Below are 16,082 nucleotides of genomic sequence, written 5' to 3'. Positions count from 1 at the left end.
ATACAAACAATCGTATACACGACATGTATTGACCGTCATAATGTCGTAATTTTTAATCGTGCCTCTGCATAAAAACAGTTAAGTTAATGAAAATCGAATTTAAAAAGAGTTAAAATTAACTTAACTTTAACATTGTAACTGATTTATGCCCAGGCTTGATTTTAAATCAGATCAATCGGCTCAACCACCATATAATAGTAATCCGAACGAACAACAGAAGAAAACGCTTTTTAACACTCTCGATCACCAAACCAAATCCTCTTACGAATTCATTAATTCTGACTCCAATATAATATCTGCTTACATAATAGTTCCATTGTCGAAAAATTGTTATCCAAACTTGTGTAGCTCATACTGCGGTAATTCATTTTTAGCTTTTAGCTTTAACTTCTAACAACGGTACTTCACAAACAACATATCGTATAGTCTAATATGGTTGTTTATATTTGTTAAAACCATTGCAAAAACAAAAAAAATTTGTATCAAATATTAAAATTATTAAATAAAAATTGTAAAAATATATTGGTGGTAATATTATTATTTCTACCTAATTAAATTTAATAATTATTATTTTTATATCATTACTCACACAATATTTTATCTGTTTGCCTATACATTAATACTTGCCCTTCAAGATATATTTATCTAAATTTCAAATTTTAATAAAATTTCATCATTATTACTATTATAAAAAACTAAACCTACTTATGTACCTAATTGTTGAGACTAATGGTTTTGACCAAGACAAGTAAAATAAAAAAAAAACCTTTTTTTATAATATTATATTTTTTATGAACAAAAATAATAAGTGTTTCTAGTATAATAACACTAAAGTGTCTCAAGTATCGTTATCATTTGTATAATCAATAGGTACATCCATATTATTTTATTTATATAAAAAGAGGATATTCATCACAGCAGTGCAGTTGTTAATTTATTGAACAAGGCTACAAACGTTTGAGTACTTACATAATACAAATTTAATTAAATAACTATTTTATTATAATTAAATTATTTAAAAAAACATATATTTGAACAGTCAAGAAAAGTTGGTAAGTTAACAATTTTGGTATACAATTTAGTAACTTAGTATTTAGTCACCTATTTATAGACAAAATAATTTTTTCATTTTAATTAATACTGTGCCTAACTGATATCGTTTATTTGGGGTCATTAAAAATAAAAATAAACTAAATAATAAAATATCTCTAAAAGCTATTATCTCTATTAGCTTCTTTTACACACTATAACGTTTTCTCCATTATATTTCGACTCGTTTTATATGTGTTTTTGTATATTTTATATCGATGAAAACATTTTCGCAGGGTTAAAAACCATAAAACATTAATAAATGATTTGTCACAAGTTGTTTTGATGCCTGTTCAAAAATGTTATTTAGATACCATATTATAAGACATTTTTGTATGCATAAAAATTACAAATATTTGTCAATTATTTTTTATTTAAAAATGAAAAAAAAATGTTTAATTTTTACAGCTGAGACTTGAATATTTAAAACAAAATTATACAGAATAGTTATTAACATTGCTATTAACGTAATTTGTTTTTATAGGTATTAGTAATATTATGGTAGAAATTATTGGATAATCCATATTAAAAAAATTATTACCGTTTCAAGGTTATTTTACAACAATATGAAGACATTTTTTGTATGCTGTCAGTTGATGATAGCATATTATATATGTGCAACAGTAAATGGTGATGTATATTTCAAAGCTTCCAAGCCAAATAATGAGTGGTGGTCAAGTACAATAATTTATCAAGCATATCCAAGATCATTCAAAGATAGTAATAGAGACGGAACTGGAGATTTAAAAGGTATTTGCTATCGAAATTCAATTCATTTTAAAAGCCAAAGGGATACAGTTTATGAATGTTTATTAACATTTTCTAACTGCTTGACCAAGTATTCGTCAAAAACTAGTGAATTGTAAATAATAACATTTACCGCTATTTTGTTATTAGTTTTTTCACTTTTTCGAAAATTAGTTACTCAGAATTTCTTAATATTTAGTTCCTCACTAAATCATAAAGAAAATAGTTAATTCCCAAAATAACCACAGTGGAAAATATTGAATACTTACTTCACTCCACCCAATATATAAAACGTTGAAATAATTTTGAGTTTATTATGTAACATTTTTAGGTATTACCCAGAAACTTGACCATTTCGTTGATCTTGGCATAGAAACAATATGGGTCGGTCCATTTTTCAAATCACCTATGGATGATATGGGATATGATGTCGAAGACTTTTATATGATTGATCCTATGTTTGGTACGATGAGTGATTTGGAAGAATTAGTTTTTGAAATGAATAAGAGAAGTAATACTTTGTTAGAAATACTAATAATTGTATAGATTTGTATGTTTTTAATAATTTATATTTTTATTTTAGATCTTAAACTGATAATTGACCTTATACCAAACCATTCAAGTTACAAGTGCGAGTGGTTTCAAAAATCAATCAAACGAGAAGGAAAGTACAAAGATTATTACGTTTGGCGTGACGCTTCAAATCAACAAGATGTCATCAGTAACTCATCGATTACACCGCAACCACCAAATAATTGGGTAAATATCGTATTGAGGTTAAATGTTTGATTGGAATTTCAACATTTTAAAAGGATACAAATATAAAATATTCGGTACTTCACGAATTTCGTGGCTATTCACTGTATTATATATTATCTTTAATGAAATGCCTTATTTTTAATTTCCAAAGTAAAATGTTCAACTTCAATTTTATAATTATATACAATTTTGCTAGAATTTTAAGATTTTATTTATAAATAATTGGTACTTATCAAAATATTTGTAAATTAAAATGTATTTATTTTATTACAGTTGAGTCTATTTGGAGGTCTTGCCTGGACATGGATTGAAGAACGAAAACAATTTTACTACCATCAGTTTAGTAAGGAACAACCAGACTTCGACATGAGAAATCCGGATGTAAAGCAACAAATTTTAGTAAGTTGTTGTATAAAACCTGGAAAAGCATTTTGTGAGGGTGACTATCATTTAGCCAAATTATTAGGGGCTTTTATAATTCATTAATAATTGTTTTCTTCTATTATTAGTTACACAATGTTCGTAGTATGTTGAACGAACTGTCAAAAACTTTACAAAAATGTTATTATTAACTATTAGATGCATTATTTATAATATTATGTCTAGAAAATCTTTCTTTAAATATTTGAACAACATTACAAATATACCTATAGCCTATATTATACAGGTACACAATGTGACTATTAATTTTGATTGTAACAAAATCGAATTATTTTAAAAATGTTGGTCAAATTTTTACTTTTTAAGATTCTTAGTAGATGTAAATATTGGTAGTGAAACCCTAAGTTGAAGTATTAAGTTTTTCACTGATCTTAAAGGTGACTGCAGACGAAAACGAACACATCATGGTGAAATAAACTTTTAAATGAAATAATTGATTTTGATCCATTCGGAATCTAAATATGTTATAAGAAATGTCTTTTATTACTTCGTATGTCAATGTTCATCATTTATGGTCTTGATATTGTTTTAAAGGATGTAATGGGATTTTGGATGGATAAAGGCGTTAATGGATTCCGATTTGATGCTCTCAAGTATCTGTACGAAAATGTTTCATTTCCCGATGAACCATTTTTGCCGGGAAAGAGCAACGCGTCCGAATACTTGGAATTTAATCATACATATACCCAAGATCAACCTGAAATTATCGATAGTGTATTAGAATGGAGAGCGTTTATGATTAATCATACAAACAGCAAGAATATATCAATTTCTGGGTAATTGCAATATAATTACACAAACATTTTATACAATTTTATAATTAAATAAAAAAAGCATGTAAGTGAGTTACAGTCTGCTGTACATTATGTGTCTGGTAAATCTATAATATTATTACTTAGTAAATACTAAATTATACTATATTATTGTGATTAAAATAATGTATTTTATTATGGGGTATTAATACTACATTTGTAGGTTAGTATTAAACCTTCTCATATTATGACAATGTGCTATTCTAGGTAAAATGTAAAAATCATCTGAAAGAAACATGAATAATATTTTTAACTTACTATAAAATAACTGAAATTTTTATTATTGGTTTGTATGTAATTTAATTGTATACATACGTACATATTTTTTTCTGGATTTCCAATTAGTGCATATGCGTATTAATATAAATATTTTATTTTTATAAGTTCAATTATTCCGGGAGCAAGCGATGACAAGCGTTAGTTTACTAAACACACACATTAGTTACTGCTGCCAGCCTTTACGCTACACAAACCGTATAATTTAAATAATTTTTATCTTATTCCTGATGTTGTGTTATTAGTTTAAACTATAATTAACAACAAGTTAATTAAGAATTTTTATAAATGAAAATCATAAATTTATATCATTATGTTGGACAGTTTGATGACATCAGAATCGTATTCAAGCGTAGATTTGTTAATGCAATATTACGGAAACTTCACGAACCCTGGAGCTCAAGTACCGTTTAACTTAGCACTAGTGAGATTCCCAAAAGATGATCATATAGTTGAAAATATAGATTCAATAATAAAAAATTGGTTGGCCAATTTACCAGAAAACGCAGTGCCCAATTGGGTGGTAAGTATTTTTAATTTGAATGAATATATTATGTTTTTTTAGAGATTATATTATGATTTCCTTCACAAATAACTTTTTGTTTCATTATTATTTAAATCCTAATATTTATGACGTATTATATTGATAATTATTTCATAATTTAGATGGAAAATCACGACAATTTTAGGACGTCATCGAAGTTTGGTGCTGAAGCAGCAACAATGTTTACTGCATTGAAATTAGCCCTTCCCGGGATTGAAGTCACCTATTACGGTAGTGAAATTGGAATGGAAGACAACATGTATTTGAGACCAGAACAAGTAACAGATGATAAACTTGCGGGTAGTCCGAGAGTATCGAGACCAAGAGATTATCAAAGGTGTCCAATGCAATGGGATGATTCTATTTGCGCAGGTATATATAATGAGAAATCTTATACATTTTAACAAAAATAATTTCATTAATTTATACATCACAGTTACGTCATGACAAATACAAACATAAGTGTTGACAATTTTCAATATAATATGTTCTAAACCGATTGAAACTTCTACTTCTTCTCCTTCTTCTGCTTTATGGTTTGTGGGCCATTAAGACCATTTCGTCACACATTCTGAAAAATAAATTAAAACATTTTTTTAAATATTATTAGTCTTTAAGATAAAAATGATCGACTACTATCACCCAGTTACTGAATAGTTAAAATCCATTACGTAAATTGCATAAGATTACAAATGACATAAATAAGTTGTCATTTAAGAAGTCATGATATTATATTGAGATAAGATAAGATAGTATTTATTGTCCAAAATCAACAATAGATCAAATTAATAAACTAACCTACTTTTGAATGTTAAAATGTCCTAGTGCAGTAACATATATAATATACAGAATGGCGTAGATATAGTACAGAGCCTTGTGGGACACTATTATTAATTTCCAATTCATTTCTTACAGTATATGCGAATTTAACTTGTTGTTTTCTATGTTGAAAATACGATTGAAGTGGATTAAATGATGTAGGTATTAACTATGCCTATTGATTTGAAAATATTTAGGTAGTTAATTATGACAAATACTATCAGAAGTGTTACTATTAGGTCCATATAACGACACCTAAGGTTTTTTTATTTTCTTCGATACTTGTATACCTATATGTTTCTAGAGAGTTGTGCCAGACTACCTATCTTCGTCCCAATATTTTCTCTAAAACCATAATACGACGATGAAAGGATTGCATTTTATTCAAGATATCTTAGAAAATTATGCTTTTCGGCTCTTTCGAATATCTTAGAGAAAACATTTAGTTAAGATTTTGGTCTATAATTCGAAATATCTGATGTATTACCTCCTTTACGTATAGGAGTCATTATAGATATATTGAAAGAACACAAAACTATGTATTAGAATATCGGCAAAATGTCCCTTTATTTTTGTAATTACAATAATTGAAATTATATCTTTACCTGGGGATGAACCATCTCTTAAGTCATATATTAATTCAAGAATTTCTAGTTGAGTTATCTTTGTAAGAAATAATAAGTAATGACTGGTTATAGCTGGGTTTCATCAAGAGAAGTTATATTTTCATTATTAACTGAGTAAGTATTTATAAGATTTGATTTTCTGGTAAAATATGTGGTAAAAGTGTTTTCGGCTAGAAAGGGATAGGTGCTAAAATCGTGTATTGAGTTATTTATATTAATGTTCTAATATTGAGAAGGATAATGAGGTTGGGGCGTTATTTCCTTTATAGATGGCAGTGACTTTTTTGGATGTCTACTTTTTTTTACAAAAATTTTACGATAAATTTCTAGTTTCCGTTTTTTAATTATGTTTGTTAATCAATTTCTATACTGTGTATATTTATTGATTAGGGCTCTGTTAAATGGATGCTGCAGTCTTGTTGCAATATGTAAATTTCCTTTTTTATCGAGCGGACTATAAATGGTGCTATCCAGTGTTTGTTTTAATTGTTATTTTTTGTCTATTCATAGCACAGAGCTTAAAATTATTTAAGATTGTATTTGTAAAAAATGTTATTCTTTCTTCTAAACACTTAATTGTTTTTATTTCTTTAAAATCTATTTTATTTGATAACAACGATAATTTATTATAATATAATCGACATATTTATACGAAGTGTAGTTGGTGCTTTTGTTTTGTTGTGTAGTATGATTATTTAGTGTCTATATGAAGGATATTGATCAGTGATTAAGGAATCTATAAATGCAGTGGGTATGACTTATTGTTTTTTGTAATCTTTGATAAAAATATGGTTTATACATTAAATTGATTTAGGTAAATTCAGTTTCAAAACTATAGATTCAATAATATTAAAATACAAACAATCATGGTAAAATTATTGAACAAAAAGGTATAAATTTATTTTTTGAAATAAATTACGAATTAATTTTGATTAATTCGGATACTTACTACTACTTCATATGTAACTACACAATTAAAGTTAAAACAAGTTGTTTGATAAAATGATTATTAAAAAGAAAAATCATTACAATTTCCTTTAAAGGTTTCACTGAAGAGAAAAAGTCATGGTTACCAGTAAATCCAAATTATTACAAAATGAACGTCGAATCCCAGAAAAAAATACCAACTAGTAGCTATAATTTTTATAAAAAAATGTCTCAACTTCGAAAAACCGATACGTTGAAAAACGGCGATCTACGGACGTATAATATTACGAAATCGATTTATATTTTAAAGAGGTAACCAAAAAATGAACAATATAGCTACTTAGAAAAGTAGAGTAATGTGTTATTTTCGGTTATTACTAATCATCTAATGATTTTTTTCAGATCGCTATTAGAACACGAATCATACATAGTCGTAACTAACTTTGGCAGTGAAACGGAAACGGTCATCTTGTCCAATGTAATACATAATCTCAAAGATGAACTATTTGTATATTTGGGAAGTGAAAATTCTGGTTACAGCCCAGGGTAATTAGATTTTTTAATTCAAAATAGGTGTAACGGATTATCAGTTTTGCATTGATTAATGCTTTCATAAATTTGTGTTTTTGATTTTAGCACCAAAGTATCTACCATTTCAACTGGGAATCCAATACAACTGCGACCACAGTCAGTAGTCGTAGTAACAGATAAATTTATTGAACCTGATTTACCGAGAAATAATGCTGTTGGTAGTACAACAGGCAGTAGTACGAAATTAATTAGTTTAATCTGTATTTGTATGCTGAAAAGATGGATTTTATAAATTTATCTTACATGTTAGTTGCTTATTAATTCATTGTTATACTCTTATTAAGTAAATTGTAATATATATTTTTTAAGGAACATTATGTGTATTATTAATATGTTTTGACCTCTAATTCAGAGAGTTTTTAAGGTACCTAGTAAATTTGATTTAGGTGGTTCACGGGGAGGGAGTTTTTCAGTATATACCATAAGTTTTTGACGAAATATTTTTGGTTTTGTGATTATTATTAAAAAATTAACATCTATAAAGGCAGAAATTACTTAATAAATATTATGTTTACAATAATTTCCTAGACATTGCACAATTTTCAATTTATTGTGAAATGTTGACTGTTTTTATAATTTTTATAGATATTTATAAATGTAGACTTTTAAATTCTGAGCTTAGCGATGAATGTGTATGCATGTAGATCAACATTTTAAATTTCTAGCAGTTTCAAAAACTCCTAGAATAACTAAAACATTCATTAAATATACTAAGTTTATGGTATATTTAAGTACTTATCAATGACTAAATTGAGTTGGGTTATTTGTAAGCACATGCAACATTTGATTAGTATTCGTTTTTTTAAAAATGTATGCCGATAACAAAAATGTACAAGTCACAACATGTTTAATGTCTGTTACCTCTGTCACACAAATGGATAATTCATGCTCCATTGTCACACATAATATTATACAAAACTAGTTTATACTTGACTGAATTAGTCGAATAATCATGCACATAAGTGCTTCTATAAATGGTGACCAGCCAAGCATTCTCAAATCCATTTTTTATAATAATTTGTTGTTTTTTGAGTAAAATGTCTATTATTCATAAAAATCCTCACACTGTTTCGTGAGCATCTTTTTCGTACCAATTACTCCACTTATGTACCTACATTGTTGAGAGGAAATATATGTATTATGGAAATTGTATTCTGGAGTAGAATGTTTCACACACAATTTACACATTGTATGAACTATGAAGTCGAGGCTTGGGTACCTGATGTGTTATCTGTCGAGTAAAATACAATTTAAAAATGTTTTACCACACATGTATAAAAAGCAGTTACCTCGCCGATTTATATAGAATAAGAAAATAATTGTTAATAAATGTATGTTGTATGAATTATGTAGGGTTAAGCTCAAAACCTAAGTTACGAAACACTTGTTATTTATTTCCAAATTACACTATAATATGTGTAAAAAGAGAAGCTTACTCGAAAAACATAACTTACCCGAAGTTTGGATGTTTGATCAAAAAATATTAATAACTAGGTATTTATGAAATAACATATTATGCAGGTTCCTCCACATCGGAAAGCGTTGATATGCCAACAGTCTATATCAATTTAGAATCCAGCGTGAGTGATTGATAAAAAGTTCAATTAAAGTATTAACGTCATTTTTGCGTAACATAACGAAATATATTATAAATAATTATTAAATTACAATTATAATATTTTAATTAAAATTGTGTCATATTTGTTATCATATTATAGATATATTTTGAATTAATTTAAATAACAAGTGCTTCTTAATTGTTTTATAGTAACATTAAGGTATCTCATGCTTTGTATCTTTTTTTTTTTTTTTTTTTTAAGCTTCGGCAACTGAGGCCATTAGCTGTAGGTTGTGTGGTACTGTAGAGTTTTGGGACTGTAGGGGGGGGAACACGTGTGTGTTTTTGTTTTGGCAGAATTTCTATTGGGCACCCGTAGGTTTCTGCCATGCCCGGTTGGGGGATGGCGGCACTTGTTCTCCGGTCACCGCGACTTGTCCAGAGAAAAATGCCGCCCGGTGTCCGAGGATCGAACCGCGATCGGCTGCGTCGCAGCGGACGCGTCAGACCACTCGGTCACCTCGTCCCCCCTTTGTATCTTTTATTTAATCAATGTACCAATATATTTTTAATTTATATATTTACAAATATCCTATTTTTAATTAATGTGTATTAAAAGCCTATATTATAAAATATATTTTTTGATAACATACTACTATCGTTAATATTTTATATTATTTATAATATTTATATATATTACTAGTACTATTTATTTAAATATTTATATATATATATATATAGATATATATTACAAGTACTAATATGTTTATGAACAACTACTCTTGAGGAATCATGAAATCTAATTGAATAATTTGTATCAATAGAATTTTTTTATCAACATTTAATGAAAAAAATACATGTCAACATTTTATAATTACCTTACAAAAATGTAAGGTATTAAAAAATTTTACCCTGTGAAAAAATGCTCTGTATTTCCTGAATTAACTACTGTGCATTTTTTTATTTGACCTACTTAAACTCCCAACTAAATTATCTTTCTTTTAAAAGTTATGATATTGGAGTTGAAATTCAAAGCATTTGCTTTCCTTTAAATCGACAATTTATACGCGGACTTATATTTTTCGGACAAATAGTTAAATCCGTAACATTATAAAATCAATACATTGGTCAATCCACTCAGAATCTAAAAATATTATAAATCTACCAAAAGTTAAGCATAAAAAATTCTGGTTTGTGCACATCAACTCGCAAGTACATCAATTTAAAAATACTGCTTTGACATATTTCGATCTATTTAATACCTATTCGAGGTAAGTATCTATTTATGTCATTCTTTCAACATAAAACGAAATATGTATACAATCATAGGTAATATAATTATATTAATTTAATTAATATTGTGTAAATACAATTATTATTATCAATATATATTTTAATAGGACATAAATAATAAGTATTTGCTTTGTAGTAACATAAAAGCATTACTCACTGTTTTATATCTTTTGGTTAATCATTACATATTAAATTTAATTTAATTTATATAAACGGAAGATATTATTCAAAGCAGTTCAGTTGATTATCGCTCTTAAATGTTTGAGTTCTCATTAAATACAAATTTAAGTTAATTTCATTATCTCGTATAACAATCTAGAGGAGGTTATAAGTTAATATTTAAGGCATTTAATATTTATTAGTTATTTTATTATGAACCTATTTATAGATAAAAAATGTCTCAACTTCGAAAAACCGATACGTTAAAAAACGGCGATCTACGGACGTATAATATTACTAAATCGATTTATATTTTGAAAAGTTAACCAGAAAATGAACAATTTAGCTACTTAGAAAAATAGAGCAATGTGTTATTTCCCGATATTACTAATCATCTAATGATTTTTTTTCAGATCGCTATTAGAACACGAATCATACATAGTCGTAACTAACTTTGGCAGTGAAACTGAAACGGTCATCTTGTCCAATGTAATTTATAATTTCAAAGATGAATTATTTGTATATTTGGGAAGTGAAAATTCTGGTTACAGCCCGGGGTAATTAGATTTTTTAATTCAAAATAGGTGTAACGGATTATCAGTTTTACATTAATTAATGCTTTCATAAATTTGTGTTTTTGATTTTAGCACCAAAGTATCTACCATTTCAACTGGGAATCCAATACAACTACGACCACAGTCAGTAGTCGTAGTAACAGATAAATTTATAGAACCTGATTCACCAAAAAACAATGCTGGTGGTATTACAACGGGCAGCAGTATAAAATTAATTAGTTTAATCTGTATATTTATGCTTACAAGATGGATTTTATAAGTTTATCTTATAATATATTAGTTGTTAACTTTGAGTAATACATTGTTTTTAAGTTAATATTAATAAATAATGTTTTTTTAAGAACTTTGTGTGTGTTGAATTTTTTCACGATTTTAAGGTCATTAAATTCTAATTTATTTTTTATGTGAGTCAACTTTTTGTAAGCAGTAAATATGTTTTGTACCTCTAATTCAGAGAGTTTTTCCGGTACCTAGTTAACTTGATCTAAGTGGTTCACGGGGAGGGAGTTTTTTAGTGGGTAGCAAAAGGTTTCCACAATATAATTTTTGTAGTTTGTTCGTTATTCAAAAATTAACACATAAAGACATAAATTGCTTACCAAATATTATTTATAAAACTATTTTCTAGGTTTGAATTTTATTTTAAATACATTTTTAAATTTTGCACTTTTTATGATTTTTATAGACATTTTTTAATGTCAATTTTTAGATTCTGAGGGGAGCAATGAATATATTTTATACATCATTTTAGAATGATGTGTGTTTTGTGGAAATTATAATTCGATTTTTGAACTTAATAATATATTTTCCAAGTGTATCTAGTTAGGCTTAGGGAGGTCAAAATATAAAATTCTTAGCTGTTTATAGACACTCGCAATATTTGATTTGTATTTTTTTTTTTAAATTTATAGTTAATACCGATACTAAATGTTTAGAACACATTAAAGGTCGGTTACCTGGGCCACCTGAGGTTAAATGTTGACAATATTTATCAAATTGAAAATTGAAAATGATTTTGTGTTTGAAAATTTATAAAATTTTCGATTTATATAGCTCAAGATTGAAAATTTAAAATAATGTTCTACAATTTCCACAAAGGTTCCATTTTTTTTCCATAACTATAAGATCTAAGGAACGTAAGAATACAATTATTTTTTAATGATATTTTAAGTTCAAAGTGCATATTAACACAAAGAATAACTTTTATCATTTTGTTGTTATTCGGTTTCACGACAGCCCAATTTTACATAGGTATATTTTATATTAAATATTTAAAAAAAAATTATTTTAAAAAAGCTGGTGATTGGATTTCATTTTTCTGTACATTAGGTGTCTAAGAGGTTGATGTAATGGATGGTATTACATTTGAATTGAATTATATTGTTTCTTTGTATACGAAAAACGATGAGAAGAGGAGACAGTATGTCAATCAAGGATAATTTATATTGTTATTATTTCTTCTTAATATGGTAGCCGGTAAGTTAAATGAAATTACCAGTAATGCTGGAAAAATATTAAATATAACAGGTTATTATACCTATGCAAAATTGGGCTTATTTATAACCGAATTACAACAAAATAATAAACGCTATTCTTTCTGTTTTAAATCTGAAATTTTGTCCAAATTTGAACTTAAAATATCTGTAAAAAATAATTGTAATCATAATTTTTTAGATTTTTAGTTACGGAAGAAACTGAACTCTACAGCTTAGAATAAGTCAAAATATTTTGAAAATGTTATCAGGTATATGAATTGATAAAATAATATAGTGTAAAATTCAAGTGCCTGCAGTTATTCTTTTTTAAATTATACAACAGAATGAGAAAATTGGTACATAAAAAATCGACTGGATATTCAATGTTGTACACATTTCAACTTCAAATGCTCATAAAAATTTAATTTGACTTTCTGGTAGAAATTTTTTTTGATTAACGTAGACAAGCTGATAGGAATCCTGTACAACAATTTTTAAATCTTAGATATAATAATAAAAATGTTTATGAATTTCTAACTAAATAGAATTTGCCCATTTTCGTGAATTTGCGAATTCTGTCGAAATTCTTAGTTTAAACGCTCATAAAAATTGTTATGGATTTACGTTCAACTTTTGTTTAAATTTCTACCAATAAAAACTTACGATTAATCTTATATTACATTTAAATGTTTCTAGACAAAACGAACAACTTTTTATCGACATCAATTTAAAAAAATAATTATCGAAAATTTCATATGCCTATAAATAGTTCAGTTCAACACCAGTCCAAATATGTTGAAAATTGTATGGTGTATAGAAAATGCTGACACATATATTCAGTGAACATTTAATGTATCTACAGTCATTTTTGTTAAAGTTCCACTACAAGCCAAAATCGATTTCCTTGAAAACTGGTTTTGCGTGAAAATTCCCGTTTTTCTTTGAAAAGGAATGTAAATTAAAAGTATTTTCCATAAGTTATTGTTAGAGGAATTAATAAAATAAGTTGCGTGAAAATTCAAAATAATTGTTTATGAGCGTCTGAAGTTAAAATGTTGACAAACTTTATAGAAAAACCCAAAACTATTTCAAGTTAAAATTCATAAAAATTGTTTACGTAATAATGTAATAACGTAAAATATTTAATTATTATTAAAGTTATTATGTTATTTTGTTGTAACTTAAAAAAATATTAATGAATTATAAAATATTCTTAGAAGTATTATATTACCGTCTCCGTTGAGATTCATTTTTGGTATTCAATGATTTTACAATGAATTCAAATTTAACTCTTCCGTTAGAGTGAATTATAAAAAATATTAGGATTACTCGAAACCTTCAATAGCATAAATCGCCTTTCTGGATTTTTTTACATAGCAACTTAGCTTACTAGCTAGTTCTTACACATTTTTACATTTAAGTTAATTTTTTTTATATGAAAACACGCATATTTTAAGTTGACCGTAAGTACATGCAATTTTCACTGAATGCTTGTATTAGCATTTTCTATACACCAACATATTTTGACTAGTATTCAACTATTTATAGGCATATGAAATTGTCGTTTTTTCCGTAACTAAAAAATCCGAAAAATATATAAATAGTTATTTTTACGACATTTTAAGTCAAATTTGGACAAAATCACATACTAACAAAAATTATAATAACGATTTTTGTTATTTAAAATTTATAATACACTCCTTAAAAAGTTAAAAGTCGAAAGAGTTCCTGGGAATGCCCTTATGGAATATGGTAGCATAACAAAAGTATCAAAATTTACGAAAATTACGAAAATTGTACATACTTAAATTAAACGTTAAGGAGTAACTGGCTTTTAGTGATTATAGCAAATCTAGTAGGTTTTTAAATATCTAGTATTCATCTAAATGATCTAATTTGCCGTTCCCAGCGGCGCCGTGTGCACTGGTTCCAAAACAGCCCAATTTTTCCAGTATCACTGATAATTTTAAGATAATATTAATTCAAATTTAAACTTACCGGCTACAGTATTATTAATAATGATAACAATAAAAATATAATATTAAATATCCTATACCAACAAACCGTCTCCACTCAGAATCGTGTATACAATGATTTTATATCATAATGTAACCCATTTGTAACCTACTGTACAGCAGAGCGACATCCACTTCCCCACTTTTTTTAATTTGATAGTGAACCACATATGAGGAATCAGGTATTCAAATTTAATAATTTTCACCAAAAGTAATTTTTTAATCAGCATTTAATGAAGAAAAAAACCAAAAAAATAAAAAAACGTGTCAAATGTCTGTAATTACCACACACCCTTGCCACCACAGTTTTAATTATTTATTTTTATTTATTTTCAACGTTCACGTACCTGCGCTATTAATATAACATAGTTATTTTCAGCATGTATATAAATACACAATAAAATTAATTTATTAAATAAGATACTGAAGAATGATGGGTCATTGGACAAAATGTTTTCCATTCTAACAATATTGTGTTTGAACAGATGGACAATTATAATTGCTTAAAATCTTAAAAGAACGCGAAACGAGAAAATATTACGGAAGCTGAAGAATGGAGCCCTGAAGTTCATTCTAAGAAAGCAAGGCAGGATGTTTGTGATACTGACAAAACTATTAAATCATTGCATAAACTTTTCTGAGCAAAGACATAATATGTAGTGACAATTAGTATACATACAGATAAAAAACAAACTGTTGATTGAATTCGTTCGACAAAGAAATCGAAGACAGTAATTATTATATCATTCTTGCGTAATATAACGAAATAATGTTATATTTAATATAAGTAGTTGACGAAGATCCGGGTATTGATCAGGAAGACGGCCGTACTCCGATTGTTCTGTAAATGGTCGGGTTGGTTTCAATAAGCACAACACTTAATATTTTATCTACTAATTAAGAATAATGATTGATATTGGTCATATTTTACACCTAAGAAACAATAATAAATTATGTATCGTGGCAGGGTCGACGACCTGGATCCCCGGCAAGCCTTGTGACGTAGTCGGCATGATAGGAGAGTCAACTTGGTCTCACCGTTCAAGTTCCGAAGTGGCAAATTGAGAGACTACTTAGACGTAATATTTTAAGTAATATTATTTTTTCCCACTTATTAAATATAATAATTATTAATTTTATGTCATTACTCACGGAGTACGTTATCTGTTTGCCTATGCATTAATAATTGCCCTTCAGAATACATTAGAAATTTAAAACTTTAATATTATTTCATCGTTATTATTATAGAAAGCTACTCATGTACCTAATCGTCAAGACTAATGGGTTTGACCAAGACTACTAAAATAAAAATAAAAACTATTTTCATAACAATTTATTTTTTATGAATAAAAACAATGAGTGTTTGTTGTATAGTA

General features: G+C 27.1%; 2 protein-coding genes and 1 long non-coding RNA gene across 6 annotated transcripts; 2 read left to right on the top strand and 1 right to left on the bottom strand.

The window, feature by feature from the left end:
• Positions 1-905: 905 nt before the first annotated feature.
• Positions 906-7,945, top strand: LOC111034238 (maltase A3-like). 2 transcript variants are annotated; one of them, XM_022315361.1, is made up of 11 exons: positions 906-1,052; positions 1,640-1,839; positions 2,168-2,347; positions 2,420-2,595; positions 2,869-2,994; positions 3,571-3,812; positions 4,449-4,647; positions 4,791-5,040; positions 7,157-7,352; positions 7,443-7,586; positions 7,677-7,945. In XM_022315361.1, exons 2-11 carry the CDS (start codon positions 1,656-1,658, stop codon positions 7,861-7,863), a joined length of 1,884 nt encoding a protein of 627 aa, XP_022171053.1. In that variant the 5' UTR covers positions 906-1,052; positions 1,640-1,655; the 3' UTR covers positions 7,864-7,945. The 2 variants fall into 2 exon arrangements, with proteins under 2 accessions (XP_022171053.1, XP_022171063.1); XM_022315371.1 differs by having other exon boundaries at positions 1,574-1,839.
• LOC111034276 lies at positions 5,047-16,038 on the bottom strand. Of its 2 annotated transcripts, none has more exons than XR_002604508.1 (3): positions 15,859-16,038; positions 15,386-15,547; positions 5,047-5,239 (listed from the first exon to the last, which is right to left on the bottom strand). It is a non-coding gene; the product is annotated as an uncharacterized LOC111034276 (long non-coding RNA). The 2 variants fall into 2 exon arrangements; XR_002604507.1 differs by lacking the exon at positions 15,859-16,038 and adding an exon at positions 15,640-15,830.
• LOC111034252 lies at positions 10,679-11,532 on the top strand. 2 transcript variants are annotated; one of them, XM_022315382.1, is made up of 4 exons: positions 10,679-10,806; positions 10,871-10,963; positions 11,055-11,198; positions 11,289-11,532. In XM_022315382.1, the coding sequence occupies exons 2-4, from the start codon at positions 10,878-10,880 to the stop codon at positions 11,473-11,475; spliced, it is 417 nt and encodes a 138-aa protein (XP_022171074.1). In that variant the 5' UTR covers positions 10,679-10,806; positions 10,871-10,877; the 3' UTR covers positions 11,476-11,532. The 2 variants fall into 2 exon arrangements, with proteins under 2 accessions (XP_022171074.1, XP_022171082.1); XM_022315390.1 differs by having other exon boundaries at positions 10,679-10,813.
• Positions 16,039-16,082: the final 44 nt, after the last annotated feature.

This window comes from Myzus persicae, unplaced genomic scaffold (genome assembly GCF_001856785.1).
Source record: "Myzus persicae strain clone G006 unplaced genomic scaffold, MPER_G0061.0, whole genome shotgun sequence".
NCBI lineage: Eukaryota > Metazoa > Arthropoda > Insecta > Hemiptera > Aphididae > Myzus > Myzus persicae.
The sequence above is the reverse complement of the archived record's forward strand: the minus strand, read 5'-3'. Positions and strand labels throughout refer to the sequence as shown.

Excerpts from the sequence above, each read along its gene's own strand:
- LOC111034252 (XM_022315382.1), top strand. The coding sequence starts at position 10,878 with ATGTCTCAACTTCGAAAAACCGATACGTTAAAAAACGGCGATCTACGG. Across the intron at positions 10,964-11,054 it reads TCGATTTATATTTTGAAAAG|ATCGCTATTAGAACACGAAT; the intron begins TTAACCAGAAAA and ends ATTTTTTTTCAG. Across the intron at positions 11,199-11,288 it reads AATTCTGGTTACAGCCCGGG|CACCAAAGTATCTACCATTT; the intron begins GTAATTAGATTT and ends TTTTGATTTTAG.
- LOC111034238 (XM_022315361.1), top strand. The coding sequence starts at position 1,656 with ATGAAGACATTTTTTGTATGCTGTCAGTTGATGATAGCATATTATATA. Across the intron at positions 2,348-2,419 it reads TTTTGAAATGAATAAGAGAA|ATCTTAAACTGATAATTGAC; the intron begins GTAATACTTTGT and ends TTTTTATTTTAG. Across the intron at positions 5,041-7,156 it reads GGATGATTCTATTTGCGCAG|GTTTCACTGAAGAGAAAAAG; the intron begins GTATATATAATG and ends TTTCCTTTAAAG.